A 21,415-nucleotide genomic window follows, 5' to 3' on the forward strand; every position below is an offset into this window, starting at 1 on the left:
AAGCCTTGTTAAAGAGGTTTTGAGATGGTGTCCGGTTTGAAAGTGAACTTTTACGAAAGTTGTTTGTTGGGTATAAATGTGGAACCCGGGTTTATGGATATGGCTTGTAATTTCTTAAATTGTAGTCAAGGTGTCTTCCCGTTTAAATACTTGGGGTTGCCGGTTGGTGGAAATTCGGGTAGGGTCTCTATGTGGGAACCTTTATTGGATCAATTTTCTAAAAAATTATTCTCATGAGGGAATAAGTATTTGAGCCTTGGTGGTAGAATTGTCCTCCTAAATTCCGTGTTGAATGCCATTCCTATTTTTTACCTTTCCTTTTTCAAGATGCCGGTTAGTGTTATGAAAAAGATTGTCCGAATCCAAAGGGAGTTTCTTTGGGGGGGGGGGGGGGGCGTGGACGGTGGTAGGAAAATTAATTGGGTGAGTTGGAAGGTGGTGTGTCAACCAAAGGAGAATGGGGGCCTTGGGGTTAGAGATGTGAGGTTGGTTAACTTGTGTCTCCTAGCCAAGTGGAGGTGGAGGTTACTTCAAGGAGATAATACCCTTTGGAAGGATGTTCTTGTGGAAAGATATGGGCATAAGGTGGGAGAGTTGGTAGAAGGAGGAAGTGGTGGGTGGCCGAGTAATGCATCTAAGTGGTGGAAGGATTTGGTGTCCCTTGCAAAAGGTGAGGAAGTGGATTGGTTTAATGAGGAGGTAGAGAGGAAAGTGGGAAATGGGGCCTTGACTAGTTTTTGGAAGGTTCCTTGGAGAGGTGAGGTGGCGTTTATGTTCAAATATCCAAGACTCTTCTCAATTTCCAACAATCAAGAGGCAACGGTTCAAGAAATGTGGACTACCAATGACGAGGGTGGGAGATGGGGTTTAAGTTGGAGGCGTGAATTGTTTGTGTGGGAAAATAACCTTCTTATGGAGTTACGGGGTGATTTGGAGGACTTTGTGTGGAGTCTTCATGAGGATTTTTGGAGGTGGAAGTTGGAAGATGGCGACACTTTTTCGGTGAAGTCCTTGTATTCGAAGTTGGAACGGGAAAGAGATTGGGGAGGAGCTTCAGCCGGATGGGGATAGAAGAGTTTTCCGTAAGATTTGGAAATCCGGGGCGCCGTCGAAGGTCATAGCCTTGGTTTGGAAATGTCTTCTCGATAGGATCCCGACCCGGGTTAATTTGTTGGTTAGAAATTGCTTACCGCCGGATGTGGGCCCAAATTGTGTTTGGTGTGTGACGGTTCCGGAGTCATCGGTGCATCTTTTCATTCATTGTGCTTTGGCTTCGAATGTTTGGCACAATCTAATGGTGTGGCGTACTTTTAATAAGAAAGTGAGGAAGGGGTTGTGTTGGATTTGGCAAGCGATAATTTGGGTGATTTGGAAGGCGCGAAATGGTCATATTTTTAATAATGAGATTGCTTGTTGGGAGAAGATTGTGGAGGAGGTTAAGGTGTTATCTTGGCGGTGGTTGTTAAGTCGCTCGAGTACTCCAGCTTGTATGTTTTTTGAATGGAATTTGTGCCCACGGGATTGTTTGATGCGGTAATTCTATGTTCGGTTTAGTGCAGCCTGTCATCTGTTTGTCCACTGTCTTGTGCCAGTTTTGGTTCAGTGTAGCTATTGTTCGGCTGTTTTTGCTTGCTGTTATTGCCTTGCCTAAGTTGTGCAGGTGTTGTGTATAGGTGCCTGCTTTTTCTTCATCTTGTTTCGGTGCTGTTTTGTGGACTGGTTTGTTCAGCTGGGCAGAAGCTTCCCTATCAGCTGTTGGGAGGCTTTTTTGAGGCCAGCTAAGGGTCAGCGGTTCATCTGTCAGGCCTGGCTGCAGCTGGATCGGTTTTGGAATTCCTTTAGGTTGCGCTGCTGTAGCTGTTTTGATGCACTAGTTGTGCAGGTCTGTTATGGTATTGTAGGGTCACTTTGGTTGTTTCGGTGGCCTTTGGTGTTGACGCACGGGTATGCATGTGTTTCGTCAAATGTATATTCTTGCGTCATTACTCTATGGGGTGGTTTTTAAGGGGTTTTTGTTCGAGCCTGGTGATTGATTGGCAACCGATTTCCCCTTTTTGTATTTTTTTTCCACCCGAGCTTTTTAGTGCTTCTCGCACGGGCTTGTCGGTTAATAATATTTTGCCGTTTCAAAAAAAAAATAATTTAAAAGTAGGGTTAAATATGTTTTTGTTCCCTATAAATATACCAACTTTTCGTTTTAATCCCTCTAAAATTTTCCTTCAACTTTTAGTCCCTATAAAATTTACAATCACTACTTTTGATCCCTATAAAAAATGTGTAAAATATTCTAAAAATATTTGAAATTTTTAACAAAACACAAATTAAATATGAATTTTTAACCTTAAAAAAATATAAAAATTCATATTAAATTAATGTTTTGTTAAAAAAATTCTATTTTTTGAGAGATTCTTATAATATTATAAATTTTTCTGCAAAATTATATTCAAAAATATGAATTCTACATATGAGTTTAATTTAAAGGAGAACCAAAAGTGAAGATAGAAATTGTTTCATGGACTAAAATTTGAAGAAAACATTTAGAGGGACTAAAACGAAAAATTGATATATTTATAAGGACAAAAAACATATTTAACCCTTAAAACTATAACAATGAATTGAATCAACTCAAATATAATTTGAAATTCGATTCAATAATTAATTTGTTCAACATGATTTCAGGACATTTGTAGTGTTTTTTATATTTGAGTCTGTAATTTTTTTTTTTAAACATCGCAATTCTAGGGTGTTTTTAATGTAATTCATAAATAAATCATGCAAATCGGCAAAATCAAGACATATGAAGATTAGTGAAGACTTTGGGAAGATAAAAAATGAAGATTCAAGCGGCCTCGAAAGACGTTATAGACGGAGAAATTCTGATCTCAGGTCTCAAGACATCTTATATGGAAGCAAACATCTAAAGGACGGAAAATCGGAGATTTAAGCATCAGAACACACTCACAGGCTCCCCGAGCGTGGTCCATGCGCCCCGAGCATGCCACAAGTGCGCCGAGCATGCATTTTTTGCACACTCATGCATCCCGATCATGGCCTGTACGCCCGATCATTGTTGAATGCGGGCCAAAACTGCTTTTTGCTACTTTTTAGTGGGAAAAAGCCCGATATTTGGATCCGACTTCAGGTGGAAACTCTCCATATAAATACCACATTCATCACTCACAATTTCTCATTCAGAGCGAAGCATTTCAAGAGGAAGGCAAGCACTAGGAGCTTACAGGGAGGAGTTTCTCTCTCCTCACTCCAAGTTTCTCTAGGGTATGTTTCATTTCTTTTGTAATTTGTCTTTAGTTACCATGAGTAACTAAATCTTTTTAAGCTAGGGTTATAAGATGAACCTCTATTTTATTTGTTGGATAATTATTTAATTTAAATTCGTTTATTCAGTTATTTTCTGTTAGCTATTTAGTTTTATTGTAGTGCCTAAGATTGTCTCCTCTGAAACATAACCCTGATATAGATACTTAGGTAGTGACTTGATATAATACTGATATTCTTATCTTGATATTTATATCCGTCTAACTATGAAGTAATTAGTTAGGAACCAACAAAACAAATCAAAAGCGAGCGTACCCTGATAGTAAGTACTTAGGAAAGGTGACATGCCTAATATTGATGAACATCTGCTGAAATCAGGTAGTAAGTAGTTATTAATTAAGGAAACAAGGTGATTTCACGACTTAAATCAGTCCAGTAACTTCATTCTCCTCGCACCTTGGTATGGTAGACGCTGATGGGGCTGCTCGTTTGTAGAACTATCGTGAGGGAGGGTGTGTTATGTACTTCTAATATTCATAGATGAGAGAACATTTAGGAACACTGACCACCATACCTTTGGAAATTTTGGGACTCTAATTTAAGTTTATGTTTTAATTACCCCTAAGGGAGTAAGACCCCACACGTGAGGATCACCATGTGACCGGTAGGTGCAACTCAATAGGCGGAGGGATAGACCGAAATCGACCGAAAGAGTAAGACCCCGCATTTAAGGATCACCGTGCGACCAGCAGGTGCAACTTGATAAACTGATTAGGTTATCATGTCCCAACAAACTCATCACTTAGATAGTCTACTTAGAATAATTGACGCGGCTTGACTATAAATTAATTCCAAGAAATGAATAGAGAGGATTTAAACAATCCTAACCGCCGCTAACATTCTGCAATCAAACAGGTAAACTTGTTCTGTTGTAAACAGATTAAATTGGAAACTATAAACCCTTATTATTTTTTTTCTTCCCAAACACGTAACGCGAATTTTTAGACGAAACGACAATCCATGTGGATATGATACTCTACTTATCACTTTATTACTTGGTAAACAATTTGGTACACTTGCCTAATCAGACCATCAACCGCTCAATATTGTTTTACTCAATTCATATTTTTTGAATATAACAGTTAGATTGTAAGTTTATATAATTTGGATTATGTCTACAAATTTTTACATAAATCTAAAATCATTTGATATGTTATTGTGTCTCATCATGGTTAACGGTTTTTTCGTTTTAATAAAACATCATCAATCTTGGTGATTCTAAAATACATATCAAATGATTTTAGATTTATGTTAAAATTTACATGGATGATCTAAATGATATAAACTTACAATCTAACCATAAAATTTAAAAAATATAAATCGAGTAAAACGATAGAGCGTTATAACATTAATTTGAACTCTCCTTATAAATATATAAAACACGGTCAATCTTGTAATTTGTCCTTTTGTACACATGTGATATTGTGGTTGACCAATATCACGTGACATTGGGGTACCAATGTCACCTAAGTGCTACCTCATAAAGTTTCAATGGTACCATTGTTTTTTTTTTTTGAGGGTACCATTGTTATAATAGATAAATAAAATAAAATGATAAGTTAATATTATTTAATTTTTATTTCACGGTTGTAATATTATTTATTTCCCAATCGTAGTAACCATTGAAAAGACACAACGGCCATTAGTAGTCAATCAATAGTTGAACAATTTTAGTACACCAAAGAAAAAACCTAGAGTAGAGCCACTAGCATTGTTTCTAACTTCGTAATCCAAAAAGCATTGTTTCTAATTTCTTCGTGATTCATAATGTCATTTCAAAATATCCCCGATTTTCATAGGATAATATTGCAAGATAAGAAGCTTGTAAGCATATACATTAGTACACTCTATATTTACAATATGTTGCATTGATACCGTTTTATTTATCTATGTTTGCTTTTAAAAATGTTGATATCTTTCTGAACTTCTTGTTGCAGAGGATTCCCAAGAAGTATGTGCAGAACTTTTGGAAAAGAATATCAAACCCAATATTCCTTCAATTCCCAAATGGTGTTCAACAAGAAATATTTTGGGTAGAGAATAATGGTGATATTTGGTTTCAAAACAATTGGGAAAGTTTTGCAAAGTTTCTGAAGTATGGATATCTCTTGACTTTTAATTACATAGGTGGATCATGTTTCAAGGTTAAGATATTTGGTGCCAATACTTTAGAAATAAACTATTCCAACATAAAATCCATTGATGAAGTTGTTGAAGCTACTGAAAAAGCTAAAGAAGGAGTTGAAGTGAGTGGTGATAGTGATAAGAGTTTAGATGAAAGTGAAATACCCACCCAAGCTCAAAGGACAAGAAAAAATGGCAAGAGAAAAAATAGTGTGGATTTGGATACTACCCAGCCAATATTCTCAGGTGATTTCTTTTACCTTGCTTTTCAAATTTATGTTTCTTTTGTACTTTTTCTCCTTTTCTTTCTTGCTAGGATAATGATTTTTTTGTTATAGTTTTGTTTTTATATATTACAATTTTAATAAATTAAAAAATTTAATTATTTTAACTAGTTTTTCATCATTTCTAACTATTTGAAGAAGTTGAGAATCTTGCTTAAGAAAAATGAGAATCTTAAGAATATCTAAAACCTGCATAATGGTTTTTGATTAAAATAAGCTGCATAAAGTGGGAAGGTGTTTTGAATAACTTTTCCTATTAGTCATTTTTTGAATATGAATTAAAAAAAGGTTTAATTACAGTTTTGATCCCAATGTATCATAATCTTATGATTTTGATCCCTTATAGAAAATAATAACAAATCTGTCTCCTAAGCTTATCCATTTTTGCATTTTTGGTCCTCCAAACCAATTTTGATCAAGTCAATGCATACGTGACACCCACGTCACTTTAAGTGAGGTGTAACTTTCTATTTTCTTAGGGGTCAAAATCGTAAAATTGTGATACTTAGGGGGCCAAAAACTGCAATTAATCTTAATAAATAAAATGATATGGATGCCAAGTATGCATTAACCCAATCAAAATTGGTATGAAGGGTCAAAAGTGTAAAAGGGGGTAAACTTAGGGGATTGATTTGTTATTGTTTTTTTCTTCTATGGGGACAATATTGCAAGATTGTGATACTTAAAGGGGCAAAACTGCAATTAAACCTTTAAAAAAATATATTTTTATCATGATGAATAAATCTAAACTTGTTTCTGGTAAAATTACTTTTTCTAATACGTAGCAAATGAACTCTAAAACAGGAAATTTTTAATGATGAGTATATTCCTTTGCAGGTGGGGACAGAGAAGGCATGATTAAGAAGGCTAAAAATTGTTCACCAGTTGAAGTTGTTAATGAGAGTGGCAATAATGAGAATCCCTTTTTCGATGTTACATTGCCACAGTCTTACGCCCATGGATGCAGGATGGTAAGTCTATCCTACTAGCTAATAAAGTATCCTAATTTTGGCATTAGTTAATACCACTAATATTGTTTCCAAAAATAAAATACCACTAATCTTTAATAAATAAAATGTGGTCCATGATGAATTGAAATAGGTGATACCAAGTGATTTTTCAAGAGCACACTTGAACAAATTTAAAGGGATTGCAAACTTAAGAGTTGGTGAGGACAAGACTATGGAAGTGAATGTGAACTTTGAAGATAATAATAGAAGATCTGTTTTGACTACTGGTTGGAAGTCATTTAACCAAAAATATAACTTACAAGTTGGTGATAAATGTAAATTTGTGATGACTCAAAGAGATCCACTTTCATTTCTTGTTATTATTACTCCATCAAGGGAGCAATCAAGCTCAAAGAAATTAAAATCGCAAGGTTTTTCCTTTTTTTGTTATTAAAAATGCTTATAGATATTTGAATTCACTAGTTTTTTTTTTTTTTTTACTTTTTTTTCCAACTTCTTTTTCTTTGATCCCAATTACCAGGTTATAAAGAAGGGACCTCTTCTTGTGGTGATAATCCAAAGAGAAAAGGATTTGAAGGAACTTCTAGGAGCTGCCCAACAAATCATCTTCTTGAAAGTATTCTTTTAACTTATCTAAACTTTTATTTTTTTAAATTGGTCCCTTAATTTACCAATAATTGATTAAATATTAGTTGTTTATAGTATATTTAAACTAAAATATTGAATTTTTATATGTTACTATTTTAATAAATCAAAAAATTTAATTATTTTAATGAATTTTTCATCATTTGATTACTATTTGAATAAAATGAAAACCTTGAACCTTTTTTTTAAAAAAATAAACCAAAAGGGTGGTAGCAAAGGTGCTAGCCAACCCCAAAATAAATATAAAATGATAGAAACTAAAGGAGGGGAAAGGTGTTTTGAATAACTTTTCCTATTAGTCATTTTTTAAATATGATATGATTTAAATTTTTTTTAGGGTCTTGTTAACGAGTGTCCCTGAGACACTCTTTAAGCATTTCAAAAGAAGAAATTATTCCATAAACAAGTCAAATATTTCAATTTTCAATGCATTAATTACATAAATTTTCAAAAAAAATTTACCTTTTAAAGGTCTTAAAGAGTGCCTCCGTTAACGTTTCCCTATTTTTTATCATGATATATAAATAAATGTAGGCTTGTTTCTAGTAAAATTACTTTTTTTTTGTCAAGAAAATTACTTTTTCTAATACGTTGCAAATGAACTCTAAAGTAGGAAATTTTTAATGATGAGTGTATTACTTTGCAGGTAGGGACAGTGGAGGCATGATTAAAAATTGCTCACCAGTTGAAGTTGTTAATGAGAGAGACAATAATGAGAATCCCTTTTTTTATGTTACATTGTCAAAATCTTACGTCCATGGCAGCAATATGTTGGTAAGTTTACCATCTAAAAATGTCTACTAATTTTGGCTTTAATTAACACTAATATATTGTTTCCAAAAATAAAATCCCACTAATCTCTAATAATTTGTTGTACATGATGAATTGAAACAGGTGATACCAAGTAATTTTTCAAGAGCACACTTGAACAAATTTAATGGGACTGCAAACTTAAGAGTTGGTGAGGACATGGTTATGAAAGTGAATGTGACGTTTGAAGATAAGTATAGAAGATCTCTTGTGACTACTGGTTGGAAATCATTTAACCAAAAATATAACTTACAGATTGGTGATGAATGTAAATTTGTGATGACTCAAAGAGAACCACTTTCATTCACCGTTACTATTACTCCATCAAGGGAGCAACCAAGCTTAAAGAAATTAATATCGCAAGGTTTTTTGTTCTTTCTTATTTGGTTTTATGTTATTGAAAATGCTTTTATTTGATATTTGAATTCACTAGTTTTTTTTCTTCTTTCAACTTCTTATTCTTTGACCCCAATTACCAGGTTATAAGGAAGGGACCTCTTCTTGTGGTGATAATTCAAAGAGAAAAGAATTTAAAGGAACTTCTAGGAGCTGCCCAACAAATCATCTTGAAAGTATTCTTCCAACTTATCTAAACTTTTATTTTTTAATTTGATCCCTGAATTTATCAATAATTGATTAAGTCTTTGAACTTAAATGTTTTTAATTGTTTAGTGTATATTTAAACTTATATATTAAATTATTTATGATTATGCCCTAATGAATTTGAAATAATGTCAAGTTTTTTAAATGTGTGTTTACAAATTATTTCAAAGTTCTAGGGTTCAATTAAGTTTTTTAACTCAGTCATTGCCTATTTCAAATTATTGATAAGTTTAAGGACATCATTTTAATTTTTTAAGTTCTAAGGCATATTTCTAAATCTCTAAATAATTTATAGAACTTTTTTTTTTTAAATAAGTTTATATATTAACATTTTGTGTTTCTCCAGATTCAGAAGGTGATAATGTGAAGAAACCTAAAACATTCAAGATTGATGTGTATTCAAAATATCCGGTATGATTAATTACATAAAATATGGTTACTATGTTAATATATAGATAGAGATGTTAGAGCTACATATATACATAATATTTTTGTTTATATTTGCAGAATGTTCCAAAGGAGTTTATGAAAAGAGGAAGTCATGAAAACTCTCTGGAGTTGAAAATGGGGGGACGATCATGTTTTGTAAAAGTGAATTATTACGATAGTATTCATGGTTATAGGTTCTCTGAAGGTTGGAGACAATTCATAAAAGAATGCAAAGTGGAGATTGGAGATACTCTTCTCTTCAAGTTGATTGATGAGAGCAAGTTTGTGTTTGATGTTTCAATTGTTGGAAAGAACCCCTTGGCTGTTTGTTCTATTGTTCTTTAAGGTACTATTTAGTTGAACATTTTGCTTGTTTTGTCCTTTCAAGCGTTAGATGTTTAGCCCTATGATTTTAAGCTTTGTATTTTGTTATTGTAAACTTTCAAGTTTCATTTGAATCTAAGCAATATCATAATCAGCCTTTGGATTTTTACTATATGATTGTTTTGTAATGCTTTTTCGGTTGTGTAAAACTTATGAGTTCCTCTCCAGTTTGGTTTGTTTAACTTAGTTTCCGCTCCAATTTCACGATCATAACATCCTTGTTCCTAATGGTGTGATTCATTGGTCCTTAACCACACTGTTGGGTTTGTAAAAGCACAATTGGTGTTGGATCACTGCTTTTCTCATTTGTTTTTGCTCATTCCCGTTAAAATAGCCGAACTTGAGTCAACTCACGCAGGTGTATTCTCAGTGTTAGTTAAATCGCACAGGTGTATTTTTTTAGCCGGAATGAGCAAAAACAGATGGGAGAAGAGCAATTCTCTTGGTGTTGTGCGACATTTAGGCCTCATATCTCCCTACACCGTGTTTCAAAGGGGATAACATAACATCAAGATTTTGAATCCACATGGACTTGATTAATGAACTATTAAGTTAATTTGATTGTTAAAGTGGTGAATTTAAATAGATGGTTGTTAGACGTTGAAACTATAAAATATTAACAAGTTGTGCTGAGATTAAACTTCATTGACTAGTATTCTAATGTCTTTCCACATTATTCCCTAACCTCTTGATATCTCACTCAGTTAGCTAATAGAGTGAGATTACGTTCTGACAGTGTGATTGCAAACCTAACCCATTGTCTCGCAACTGGCATCAATAAATGTCTTTACCCATGTATCTTACAAAGGAATACTAGGTATAACACTCTTTAAGTCAAAAGATCAATTTTAGATTGCATGTCAGAAAATTTTTAATGTAATAAATACATTTAGGAGAGTCACTTTAATCCAAAAGTTGAGCCAAATGTCAACATTTCTAAAGAAAAATGATAAATTGTACGACTAAAAAGCCTACGAAATTTCACAAATCAATGAAAATTGTCTTTTTAATTCTTTAAACCATTATATAGTAGCAAGGCATTTAAATTATCCTCGTGAGTTTAACTCAGTTGGTAGGGACAATGCATAATATCTAATATAAATTTACCCCTCATATAATTTCTAAGCATCTTTGTACCAATTTTGCCGGTTTCTCCCTAACATATATATTTTCTTCAACTGATTTTTCCAAAAACAGGTTTATAAAACAAATGAAATGGCTTTCTAAACTCTCACTCACCATTAGTGGCATGGGGCAAGAGCATTGTTGAGAATATTTTGTAAAATTTTCTTTGTTTAAAAGTAATATCACTAAAGACATTTGTTAACGTTTTTTTTTCTTCCCTTTTTCTCTTTGAAAGAGTTAAGCGGTGAACCCACATACTTAGTGTAGAAAGGGGGAATTTCTACTTCAAAATCACGTACAATTTTTTAACATTAGATTATCATTTAACTCACTTTCACAATTAATATACATGAACATATACTTCATCCGGTCCTATTTACAAGAGACAATTTATTTTTTAGATACATTAAATAATTTATGTATTTGGTTTAGGTTCTTGACTAGATACATACATTATTCAATGTATTTAAAAAGTCAACTTTCTCTTATAAATAGGACCGGATGAAGTATAATTTTATACTTACAACATATCTTTAGCTAAAGTCAAATTTATAGAATAAACTCATTCAAAATCAATGTCATACATATCTAGCACCATACGCACCCCCAACATTTTCCCATTCAATGACATGATATCCCAACATTTTCCCATTCAATTATCTCCATTACAATTGGTTCCCACTTCCCAATAGTAAGGACCAATGAAAATAAACACCGGCCATCAATAGTCAATAGTATTAAAACATTTTGGCGTGGATATTATAACTTAATAAGTTTATTAACACACTTCACAAGACAATATTCACACCGAGTTTCACTTCACATTTCACAGGATATTGTACCATTGTTTCTAATTTCTTCGTGAATGAATCATCATCATGTCATTTCAATATATTCCAGATTTTCATAGGATAATATTGCAAGATAAGAAGCTTGTAAGTATATCCCCAATTAGAAAGAATTAAATTGTATATTTACAGCATTTATTTATGTATGTTTATATTCAAAAATGTTAATATCTTTATGAATTTCTTTGTTGCAGAGGATTCCCAAGAAATATGTGGAGAAATTTTGGAAAGGAATATCAAACCCAATATTCCTTAACTTACCAAATGGTGTTCAACAAAAAATATTTTGGGTAGAGAATAATGGTGATATTTGGTTTCAAAAAAATTGGGATAATTTTGCAAAGTCTCTCAAATATGGAAATCTTTTAATTTTTAAATATATTGGTGGATCATATTTCAAGGTTAAGATATTTGGTGTCAATGCTTTAGAAATAGATTATTCCAATATAAAATCTGTTGATGAAGTTGTTGAAGCTACAAAAGAAGCTAAAGAAATTGTTGATTTGACTGATGAGAATGAAATACCAATGGAAGCTCAAATGATAACAAATGGGAAGAGAAAAATGAGTATAGATATTGACACTCTTAAGCAAAAATTCCCAGGTGAGAAATTCATTTGATTTCCATTTTTTTCCCTTCTTTTTTGTTTCAAATCTGATTTCGTTTTTAATCTCATGTTTCCTTTGAAAAATGAATTTTATTATAAGAAATTAAAATCAAATAATTTTTTTTAGTAAAATGACTTTCTTTCTAGACAAAATTACACTTTTAGTCCCTTAACTTAATTTCAAGTAATAGTTTGGTCTTTTATCTTTTTTTTCATTTCAATTTTGTCTTTTTGGTCCATTTGCATTAAGCTTCAAATCTAATATTTATATGCAAACATAGATAAGATCATAGATTTGAAGATTGAGAGACCATAAGAAAATTAAAACATGAATTTTAAGTTTTTTGAGGGACAAAAGGACAATATTGAAATGAAAAATAGATAAAAGACTAAACTCTGAAATTAAGTTAAAGGACAAAAAAATGTAATTGTACTTAACAAATTAACTCTAAAGCAGGTAGGAACATTGAAGACACGGTTAAGAAAGTTAAAAAAAGCTCAAGAATTGAAGTTGTTAATGAGACAACCAATAATGAGAATCCCTTTTTTGAAGTTTTAATGACACAAACTTACGCCCATGGTCATATCTTGGTAAGTAACTATCTAAAAATGTCTACTAATTTGGCTTTAATTAATATCACTAATCTATAATAAAATGTGGTTCATGAATTGAAATAGGTGATACCATGCAACTTTTCAAGATCATACTTGAACAAATTTGAAGGGATTGCAAGCTTAAGAGTTGGAGAGGACCCTGCTATGAAAGTGGATATAGTGTTTAACAATAAAAGATCTTCTAATTCTATGACTATTGGTTGGAAGTCATTTAACCAAAAATATAACTTAAAAGTTGGTGATATATGTAAATTTGTGATGACTCAAAGAGAACCACTTTTATTCACTATTACTATCACTAAAGTCAACAAGGGACCAAACCCTAAGAAGTTGCAAGGTTTTTCTTTCTTGATTGCTTTTTTATTCTTGTCATTAAAAATGTTTATATATTGATATTTTTAATTAACATCTAAATTCCTATTTTCTTTGATCCATGACAAGGTTATAAAGAAGGGATCTCTTCTGGTGATCGTGATATTCTAAAGAGGAGAGACACTGGAGAAACTTGTAGGAGCCTTCCAAAAATGCATGCTTTTCAGGGTATTTTTCTAACTTCTTTAAAGTTTCTTTGATCCTTAATTTCTTTATTTAGTTAACATCTAAATTCTTTAATTTCTTTGATCCATGACAAGGTTATAAAGAAGATATCTCTTCTTGTGATCGTGATATTCTAAAGTGGAAAGACACTCGAGAAACTTGTAGGACCCTTCCAAAAGTGCATGCTCTTCAGGGTGTTTTTCTAACTTCTTTAAAGTTTCTTTGATCCTTAATTTCTTTATTTATTTAACATCTAAATTCCTTAATTTCTTTCATCCATGACAAGGTTATAAAGAAGGGATCTCTTATGGTGATCGTGATATTCTAAAGAGGAAAGACGATGGAGAAACTTGTAGGACCCTTCCAAAAGTGCAAGCTCTTCAGGGTATTTTTTTAACTTAGCTTCTTTAAAGTTTCTTTGATCCTTAATTTCTTTATTTAGTTAACATCTTAATTCCTTAATTTCTTTGATCCATGACAAGGTTATAAAGAAGGGATCTCTTATGATGATCATGATATTCTAAAGAGGAAAGACATTGGAGAAACTTGTAGGACCCTTCCAAAAGAGCATGCTTCCCATGGCATAATCTTCTAACTTTAAAGATTTTAGATTTTTCTATTGTGAAGTATTTTTAAATATTTGTAATTTTTTTAAATAGTTCTCTGAATTAAAATTGTTATTAATCTGGCCTCTAAACTTATCAATAATTTATACTCCCTCCGTTTCAAAATACATGTCCAAGTCAATCACTTCACATATGCCAATGCACAATTTTGACCGTTAATATCTTTAATTATCTAAAGTAAAAAATTATAAAAATTTAATATTTAGAAAATGTTTGTCGAGACAAATCAAACAACATCTTACATGCTAATTTTTGTATTTATACATTAGTTAAAAAGTAAGGTCAAAGTAAGTCAAGTGAATAGTGCACATTACAAAAATTGGACATGTATTTTGAAACAGAGGGAGTACCTTTTTGAGCTGAAAGATTTAAAATGTATCCTTAAATTCCCTAAAAAAAATGTATCCTTAAACTCCCTAAAAAAAATGTATCCTTAAATATTAATTTTAAATAGCCATAAATTTGAAAGAAATTTTAGTTATGTTGTTAAACTATTAGATAATTTGTAATTTGTGATTGAACCTTACAAAATATTTAGGAATTCCAGTGTTCAGTTATTATTTATGGAACCTATATACAAATTATTGATGTGTTTAAGGATATGATTAGAAATTTATTTAGCATAGAAATCTATTTAATTTTTTTTATTTGATTTACAACTAAATTCCTTAATTTCTTTCAAAATGTTTTATTATTTTGCTTTGTGTAGAATCATATCGCAAAATATTTAATAGTTCAAGGGTTCAGTTATTATTTTGCTTTTTTGCTTTTGTCATTAAACATTTTTTTAAATTGTTATTTGGTTTACATCTCAATTCTTTAATTTCTTTGATCCATGCCCAGGTTATAAAGAAAGGATCTCTTCTTATGAAAATAGTAATCTAAAGAGGAAATACATTGGAGAAACTTGTAGGAGCCGTCCAAAACTGCATGATCTACAAAGTACTATTCTTCTAACTTTTTTAAGATTTTAGATTTTACTATTGCGAAGGATTATTAGATATTTATATTTTTTTAAATATTTTTCTGAATTAATGTTGATCCTCTAAACTTATATATTAGAAAAATCTATTTTTATATTGGGAAAGAGAAGATTTTTTTTTTTTATTAATTCAAGTGACGTTAATTAACATTTCAACTTTTAAATAATTTGCGAATGGGCCTTACAAAATATTTAATAATTCAAGGATTCAGTAAATAAATTTTTCGTTGGAACCTATATAAAAACTATTGATATGTTTAAGGGCGTGATTAGAAATTTATTTATCTTATAAACCTATTTAAAAATCTCTAAATTTTTTTGGGACCCAAAAAAAAATAGGATATTATAAAATCTCTATTTTTTTTTTGGGATCCTTTAAAAATCTCTAAATCTTTAAATATATTATTTCGTAGTATATTATAAAAATATATAACCATTTGGTTGGTTTGACAATCTTGGCTTGAGACAATAAATTTAATTCTCCCAAATGTCAATTTTTGTAGGCTATTTTGCCGTCTTAAAAAAAAAATTAATATATATAATGTCATTTTGTGTGTAGAATCAAAGGGTCAAAACGTGATGAAACACAATACATTCAAGGTTTTGGTGAATTCCAAACACCCGGTAGGGTAAATTACATAAAATACGGCTACTATGTTGATAGAAAGATATAAATGTTAGAACTAAATAATATATAAATGATATTTTGATTTGTATTTGCAGCATGCACCAAAGAGATTTATGGAAAAAGGATGTCGTGAAAAATTTGTGGAGTTGAAAATGGGGGGACAATCATGGTTCGTAAAAGTGATTTATTATCCTAGTATTCGTGGTTGTCAGTTCAGTAAAGGTTGGATAAAATTTATGAAAGAATGTAAAGTGAAAATTGGAAATACTTGTCTCCTAGAGCGGATTGATGAGAAAAATTATGTGTTTAAAGTTTCCATTGTGGGATAGAACCCAATAGTTTTTGACTCCTTTTATCTCAAGACAAGATACTAACTATATGTTTAATTGTGTATCTCTGCATTTTTATATCGTGCGTAATTTGTTATATGTTTTTCATTGAGTAAATAGTCAAAGACCCCCCCGAAATTGCAAGGTTCATCAAATACCCCCCTGTAGTTAACGAAACATCAATTACCCCCCCGAAATTGCTTAACAATGATCAATTTCGTCCCGCCGTCCATTTCTGCCGTTTGAATGGTGACGTGGCCGTTATAGGGGGGTAATTGACTATTTTTGTCATAGGGGGGTAATTGACTATTTTTGTTAAAAAAATTTTTTGCTTTCTTCTTCTTCTTCCTTCAACATCTTCATCTTCTTCAACATCACATTCATCATTATTCATAAAAAAATCCAGATTTTTTATTTAGAGAACAACAAGCAACACCATCACCATCATCTCAATGCATTCAACCAACAATTCTAATTTCTCATTCAACCACTACTTATATCACATTTGTCCCTCACCCTCTTCACAACCACACAAAGCCGCCATTGTTAACCATCTCTCTTTCCTTCAATCCTTTCTCAATTTTCTCAACGACCCTTTTCGTTATTCTTCTCTAATGGTGCGCTTAAGCATTTTTAGCTTGAGATCGGTTTCTTTCTACTTACATGCATGGCTTCTTGAGGTCTGCACCTTATGATTCGTGCAGAGGAGAATTTGCTCTTGTTCATTGTAGATCTTGATGCTAATGGCAGTTTGGTTTCAAATGCTTTTTTGCTAATTTCCTTACGGCATTGTAGTTTTACATAATTTTAGTTTTCCACCTTTTTTATGATTGTGCTGATTGAAACCAATTTTATTAGTTTTTTTTTCATAAAAATTTATAAAGTTCATCTTTTGCAGCCACATGCACAACCCCAGGAAGATGGTTTGACAAATGATGGGCTGATTCCTCAAATATTTTCATCTGTGCCAGCTCTCAGTGATGGGCTGATTCCAGAAATCCTTAAATCTGGATTTTTTTATGAATAATGATGAAGGTGATGTTGAAGAAGATGAAGATGTGGAAGGAAGAAGAAGATGAAAGCAAAATTTTTTTTTTTAACAAAAATAGTCAATTACCCCCCTATGACAAAAATAGTCAATTACCCCCCTATAACGGCCACGTCACCATTCAAACGGCAGAAATGGACGGCTGGACGAAATTGATCATTGTTAAGCAATTTCGGGGGGGTAATTGATGTTTCGTTAACTACAGGGGGGTATTTGATGAACCTTGCAATTTCGGGGGGGTCTTTGGCTATTTACTCGTTTTTCATTTGAATCTCACATTATAATGTTAGTCTTTATATTATCGTGCGTAATTTGTTATATGTTTTTCATTTGAATCTCACATTATAATGTTAGTCTTTATATTATACTAGATGAATATTTGCAATGCTTTTTGGGTTGTTTAATACTTGAAGTTATTCTCCAACTTGATTAATTTTTTATACTCTCTCCGGTCCTATTTACAAGAAACATTTGACTTTTTAGATACATTAAATAATTTATGTATTGGGTTTAGATTCTTGACTAGATACGTAAGTTATTCAATGTATTTAAAAAGTCAATTGTCTCTTGTAAGTAGGACCGGAGGGAGTATTATTTTGTTTTCTCTCTATGAGCCTAAGTCTCGAGCTCCAGACCAGCAAGATCCATTGCACAAGGCTTCAAAAAGGGTTTCTTTTTAAAAATTTATTAGATTCTTGCTCATGATATCCCTTTGATTGCTCATAGGTCCCTCAACTGATCAGATCGTGACTCCTGATCAATTTTTTTTGTGAGTGTAAATTCTGATTGGATCGTAACTCTCAATCAACTTTTTCATGAAATGTGAGGAATTTGAAGGGTCTATTGAACCACCTTCAAATTATCATGCCTATACTACAACCAAGTCCAATGTATTTGGTAGCCTTTTGATTATAAAATCTAAAGTTTTTGTTTCTTCGGATTATAAAATCTCAACGCCCTCTATAAACCCTACTTTTGCCAAAAACTAATGGGAAAAACAAGTGTATTATATAATCCGAACTACATTAGTATAAAGACTGAACATCTTTGTGAATAGTCAATTTAAGAACTATATTAACCATTCGAACCTACTGCTCCAATGTGTTTCGAGTATTGGAAGTGCATATTTCTAGTTGAAGATAAAATAAAATAGGCTTAAATGCAGTTTACCCCCTACTTTAAAACTCGGAGTTTTATCCCTCCTATTTTATATTTTCAGATTTTTACCCCCTTCCACCGCATTTTAGTTCATTTTCGCTGACGTGGTGGTGCTAATGTGGAATATATTATACTATTTTATGGTTTCTCTCGTTTTCTGCATAATAAAATAATATAATATATTTCACATCAGCAACGCTACATTATGACCTTTCCTCACCACAAACGGGTGATGAAATGATGGCATTTGGTGATGGCATATGTTGGGAGGTTGGTTATGTAGTAGTGGAATTTGGCGATAAGGTAGGTGCGACTAATGGGTTAGCATTTCGAGTAGGGGAGGATTGGTTTGTGATAGTAGTGTTTTGAGGTATTAGGTTGAGTCGAGGTTAAGAAATGGTACTTTCATAGTAGAGGGTGGAGGAGCATTCATAGTAGAACACAAAAATGTAGTTTCATCAAAGGTGGCATGCCAAAAGTGATATATTTGTATGCATTATGTTCAAGCCTTGTTTTAAAGGAATCAAGTTGGAGAAGAACCTAAACTTTAAAACAACCAGAAACACATTCCCATATGTATAATCCATAGTCTGACATGATACTGTTGATGTTGAGATTCAAATGAAATACAGATGCATACAAATTTCAACAACAAAATACAAAGCATACAAATATAGGGCTAAACATCTAGTACTCGGAAGAGAAAAACAAAAATCTACATAGCAACCATATTCTATGTAATTAATCCTACCGGGTATTAGGAATTCACACAAATCTCAAATAAATTAAGAGGAGACAAAGCTAAAGATATATGTTATTCAAATATCAATTAAAATCATTTTTAATAACAAAGAAAATAAATTAAGAAAGAAAAACCTTGCAACTTCAACTTCTTAGGGCTAGGTTCCTCTCTTGCTCGAGTAATGATAACAGTGAATAAAAGTGGTTGGCAATGAGTCATCACAAATTTACATACATCACCAACTTGCAAATTATATTTTTTGCTAAATGTCTTCCAACCAGTGGTCACAGTAGATGATTTAGTGGTATCATCAAAATTCAACTTCACTTCTATAGCCATGTCTTCACCAACTATAAATCTTGCAGTCCCTTGCAACTTTTTCAAGTATTCTCTCGAAAAATCCCTTGGTATCCTCTGTTTCAATATTAGTTTGTTAAAAAAATTAAAAAAAAATACTTGCTACTATTACTTTTAAATATTTTTATCCATTTGTTACACACACTTTAAAAAACAAAATCTAAAGAAGGCTTAAAATATGAATCCTATTTTGAGAAATTTCTCTTAAAAATAATTCATAGATATTTTATTTATTAGAAAATTATTTTCATTATGATAAACAAATATAAAATTATTTTTATTTTTTAAAATAATAAACAAATATAAAATTATTAATATTAAAATCATTCTTTTTTTAGCAAAAAAAAAAAAAAGTGATTCACAGTTCACTGGAGATATTCCTTCAAAAAAAAAATAATTAAATTCTTAGTAATTTTCCTTAAAAAAAAAATTAAATTATTAATTAAAGCCAAAATAGAGAAGTTTGATAGAAAACATACCAAATAACATCCTTTGGCATAAGATTGTGACATTTCAACTTCAAAACTGGGATTTTCCAAAGGATGATAATTTCTTGCTGTCTCTTTAACAGCTTCAGTTCTTAAGCATTTTTTAGCCTTCTTAATCTTTCCTCCTCTATTACAACCTGCAAAGTTACACAAAAAAAATGAAACTAATTTTGACATTTACAAGTTACAAGCAAAAATATGAAATAAGAAAATTATTAGATGTAATCACCTTTGATTTTTTTCTGATTAGCATCAAGATCCATATTCCTTTTTCTCTTGCCACCTTTTCTCCTTTGAGATGTACTAGCACTATTAGTATTAGTAACATTGTCATCACTCACTACAACTACTTCTTCAGCTTCAACTTTTATATTGGAGTAGTCTATTTCCAATGTATTGCGACCAAATATTTCAACTTTGAAACATGATCCTCCTTTATATTTAAAAACTAGAACATGTCCACGTATAAAAGATTTTGCAATCTTTTCCCAATTTTTTTGGAACAAAATATCACCATTACGCTCCACCCAAAATACATCTTGTTTAGCACCATTTGGGAGAGTAAGGACTACTGGATTTGCTACATTTTTCCAATGTAGCTTCACAAAATATTTGGGAACCCTCTGCAAGATAAATATTTCTTAATAAGTATAGTTGTTGGATTGTGTAATTTTTGAACATTTTTAAAAGGAATGAAAGAAATAAATATGAAGTTAATATAAAATGCTTACAAGCTCTCCATTTTGCAGTCCATGATTTTGCATTATCTTGAAGAATTTTCGAGGGTGATAAAATGACATGATGATTCAGACAGAAATTAGAAGAAATTATGACAATGGTTTATTGGGGAGTTTAGTGAACTATATATAAAGCAAAGCCAATTTTGCTCAAGACAAAAGTTGATGCTCCAAATCTACTTTTCAGTTGGCATTCTATTGGTAGCATATATTTTCAAAGATTTTTTAGGGTGACCATAATTAAAGCATGAGGCATGTGTCATGTGAAATGCACTGGACCTTGTGTAAAGTGACAGAACTCAATATACGTTTTTCTTGTCTTCCAATGTCATTTTGATTCAAAGTAATCAAGGACATCAAACAAGACAACATCAAATGACATCACTTAGTTACCCTAAATGAACATGCCATGAAAGTGACTAGCTAAAAACATTGTCAAAGTAAACATCATTTAAAATAAGGTTAAATAAGTTTTTCGTCCCTATAAATATAGCGAATTTTGGTTTTAGTCTCTAAAAAATTAAAACGAATGTTTTCATCCTCACAATTTTTTATTTATTTTGATTTTGGTCCTTAATGGTCACTTTATGTTCATATGAATGTCAAAATTATAACTCTATTTATGTTCAAATTGTATCTATATCCGTTTATTATGTTCAACTTTTATAGATTCATATTATGTTAAAAAAATGTCAAAACATGAAAATTACATCGATTAGGGACCAAAAATAAAACAATTTTTTGTGAGGATGAAAGCATCTAATTTCATTTTTTAAGGATTAAAATCAAAATTTGATATATTTATAGGGACAAAAAACTTATTTAACCCTTTAAAATATTCATCAAAACTATATAGTAGGAATGGATCCGAATCAAATACATGCGACCTTTGTTCTTGTCATAAGTAATTGTTTACATCCAAATTTTGAAAAATGGACAAACTACCATTTTGGTCACATTAGTCCTTGATTAAGACAAAAAAACAAAACTAATTAGATTTTC

The 21,415-nt window shown here is 31.5% G+C and overlaps 3 protein-coding genes across 3 annotated transcripts; 2 read left to right on the forward strand and 1 right to left on the reverse strand.

Moving 5' to 3' along the window:
- Positions 1 to 4,973: 4,973 nt before the first annotated feature.
- On the forward strand, positions 4,974 to 9,698 carry LOC146953559 (B3 domain-containing protein LOC_Os12g40080-like). The gene is made up of 10 exons (XM_085710605.1): positions 4,974 to 5,160; positions 5,274 to 5,706; positions 6,582 to 6,715; positions 6,846 to 7,125; positions 7,236 to 7,331; positions 8,007 to 8,134; positions 8,255 to 8,534; positions 8,650 to 8,742; positions 9,120 to 9,184; positions 9,281 to 9,698. Exons 1-10 carry the CDS (start codon positions 5,104 to 5,106, stop codon positions 9,545 to 9,547), a joined length of 1,833 nt encoding a protein of 610 aa, XP_085566731.1. The 5' UTR covers positions 4,974 to 5,103; the 3' UTR covers positions 9,548 to 9,698.
- Positions 9,699 to 11,589: 1,891 nt separating this feature from the next.
- On the forward strand, positions 11,590 to 15,956 carry LOC146953560 (B3 domain-containing transcription factor VRN1-like). The gene is made up of 9 exons (XM_085741753.1): positions 11,590 to 11,646; positions 11,754 to 12,162; positions 12,624 to 12,757; positions 12,845 to 13,118; positions 13,223 to 13,321; positions 13,414 to 13,512; positions 13,605 to 13,639; positions 15,503 to 15,550; positions 15,650 to 15,956. The coding sequence occupies exons 1-9, from the start codon at positions 11,590 to 11,592 to the stop codon at positions 15,881 to 15,883; spliced, it is 1,389 nt and encodes a 462-aa protein (XP_085597879.1). The 3' UTR covers positions 15,884 to 15,956.
- A 2,687-nt stretch (positions 15,957 to 18,643) lies between these two features.
- Positions 18,644 to 21,046, reverse strand: LOC146953561 (B3 domain-containing transcription factor VRN1-like). The gene is made up of 4 exons (XM_085710612.1): positions 20,408 to 21,046; positions 19,906 to 20,299; positions 19,668 to 19,813; positions 18,644 to 19,245 (listed from the first exon to the last, which is right to left on the reverse strand). Exons 1-4 carry the CDS (start codon positions 20,474 to 20,476, stop codon positions 18,931 to 18,933), a joined length of 924 nt encoding a protein of 307 aa, XP_085566738.1. The 5' UTR covers positions 20,477 to 21,046; the 3' UTR covers positions 18,644 to 18,930.
- Between the last annotated feature and the right edge of the window lie 369 nt (positions 21,047 to 21,415).

This window comes from Medicago sativa, chromosome 1, assembly GCF_051527215.1.
Source record: "Medicago sativa cultivar Bolivia chromosome 1, Bolivia_mono, whole genome shotgun sequence".
NCBI lineage: Eukaryota > Viridiplantae > Streptophyta > Magnoliopsida > Fabales > Fabaceae > Medicago > Medicago sativa.

What these genes read in the sequence shown, in the direction of transcription:
- LOC146953559 (XM_085710605.1), top strand. Translation starts at nt 5,104, where the DNA reads ATGTCATTTCAAAATATCCCCGATTTTCATAGGATAATATTGCAAGAT. An exon ending in TATTGCAAGATAAGAAGCTT is followed by an intron (nt 5,161 to 5,273) that starts GTAAGCATATAC and finishes TTCTTGTTGCAG; the next exon opens with AGGATTCCCAAGAAGTATGT. An exon ending in AAAGAAATTAATATCGCAAG is followed by an intron (nt 8,535 to 8,649) that starts GTTTTTTGTTCT and finishes CCCAATTACCAG; the next exon opens with GTTATAAGGAAGGGACCTCT.
- LOC146953560 (XM_085741753.1), top strand. Translation starts at nt 11,590, where the DNA reads ATGTCATTTCAATATATTCCAGATTTTCATAGGATAATATTGCAAGAT. An exon ending in AAAAATGCATGCTTTTCAGG is followed by an intron (nt 13,322 to 13,413) that starts GTATTTTTCTAA and finishes ATCCATGACAAG; the next exon opens with GTTATAAAGAAGATATCTCT. An exon ending in AAAAGTGCATGCTCTTCAGG is followed by an intron (nt 13,513 to 13,604) that starts GTGTTTTTCTAA and finishes ATCCATGACAAG; the next exon opens with GTTATAAAGAAGGGATCTCT.
- LOC146953561 (XM_085710612.1), bottom strand. Translation starts at nt 20,476, where the DNA reads ATGTCATTTTATCACCCTCGAAAATTCTTCAAGATAATGCAAAATCAT. An exon ending in GACTGCAAAATGGAGAGCTT is followed by an intron (nt 20,300 to 20,407) that starts GTAAGCATTTTA and finishes TTTATCTTGCAG; the next exon opens with AGGGTTCCCAAATATTTTGT. An exon ending in TAATCAGAAAAAAATCAAAG is followed by an intron (nt 19,814 to 19,905) that starts GTGATTACATCT and finishes GTAACTTTGCAG; the next exon opens with GTTGTAATAGAGGAGGAAAG.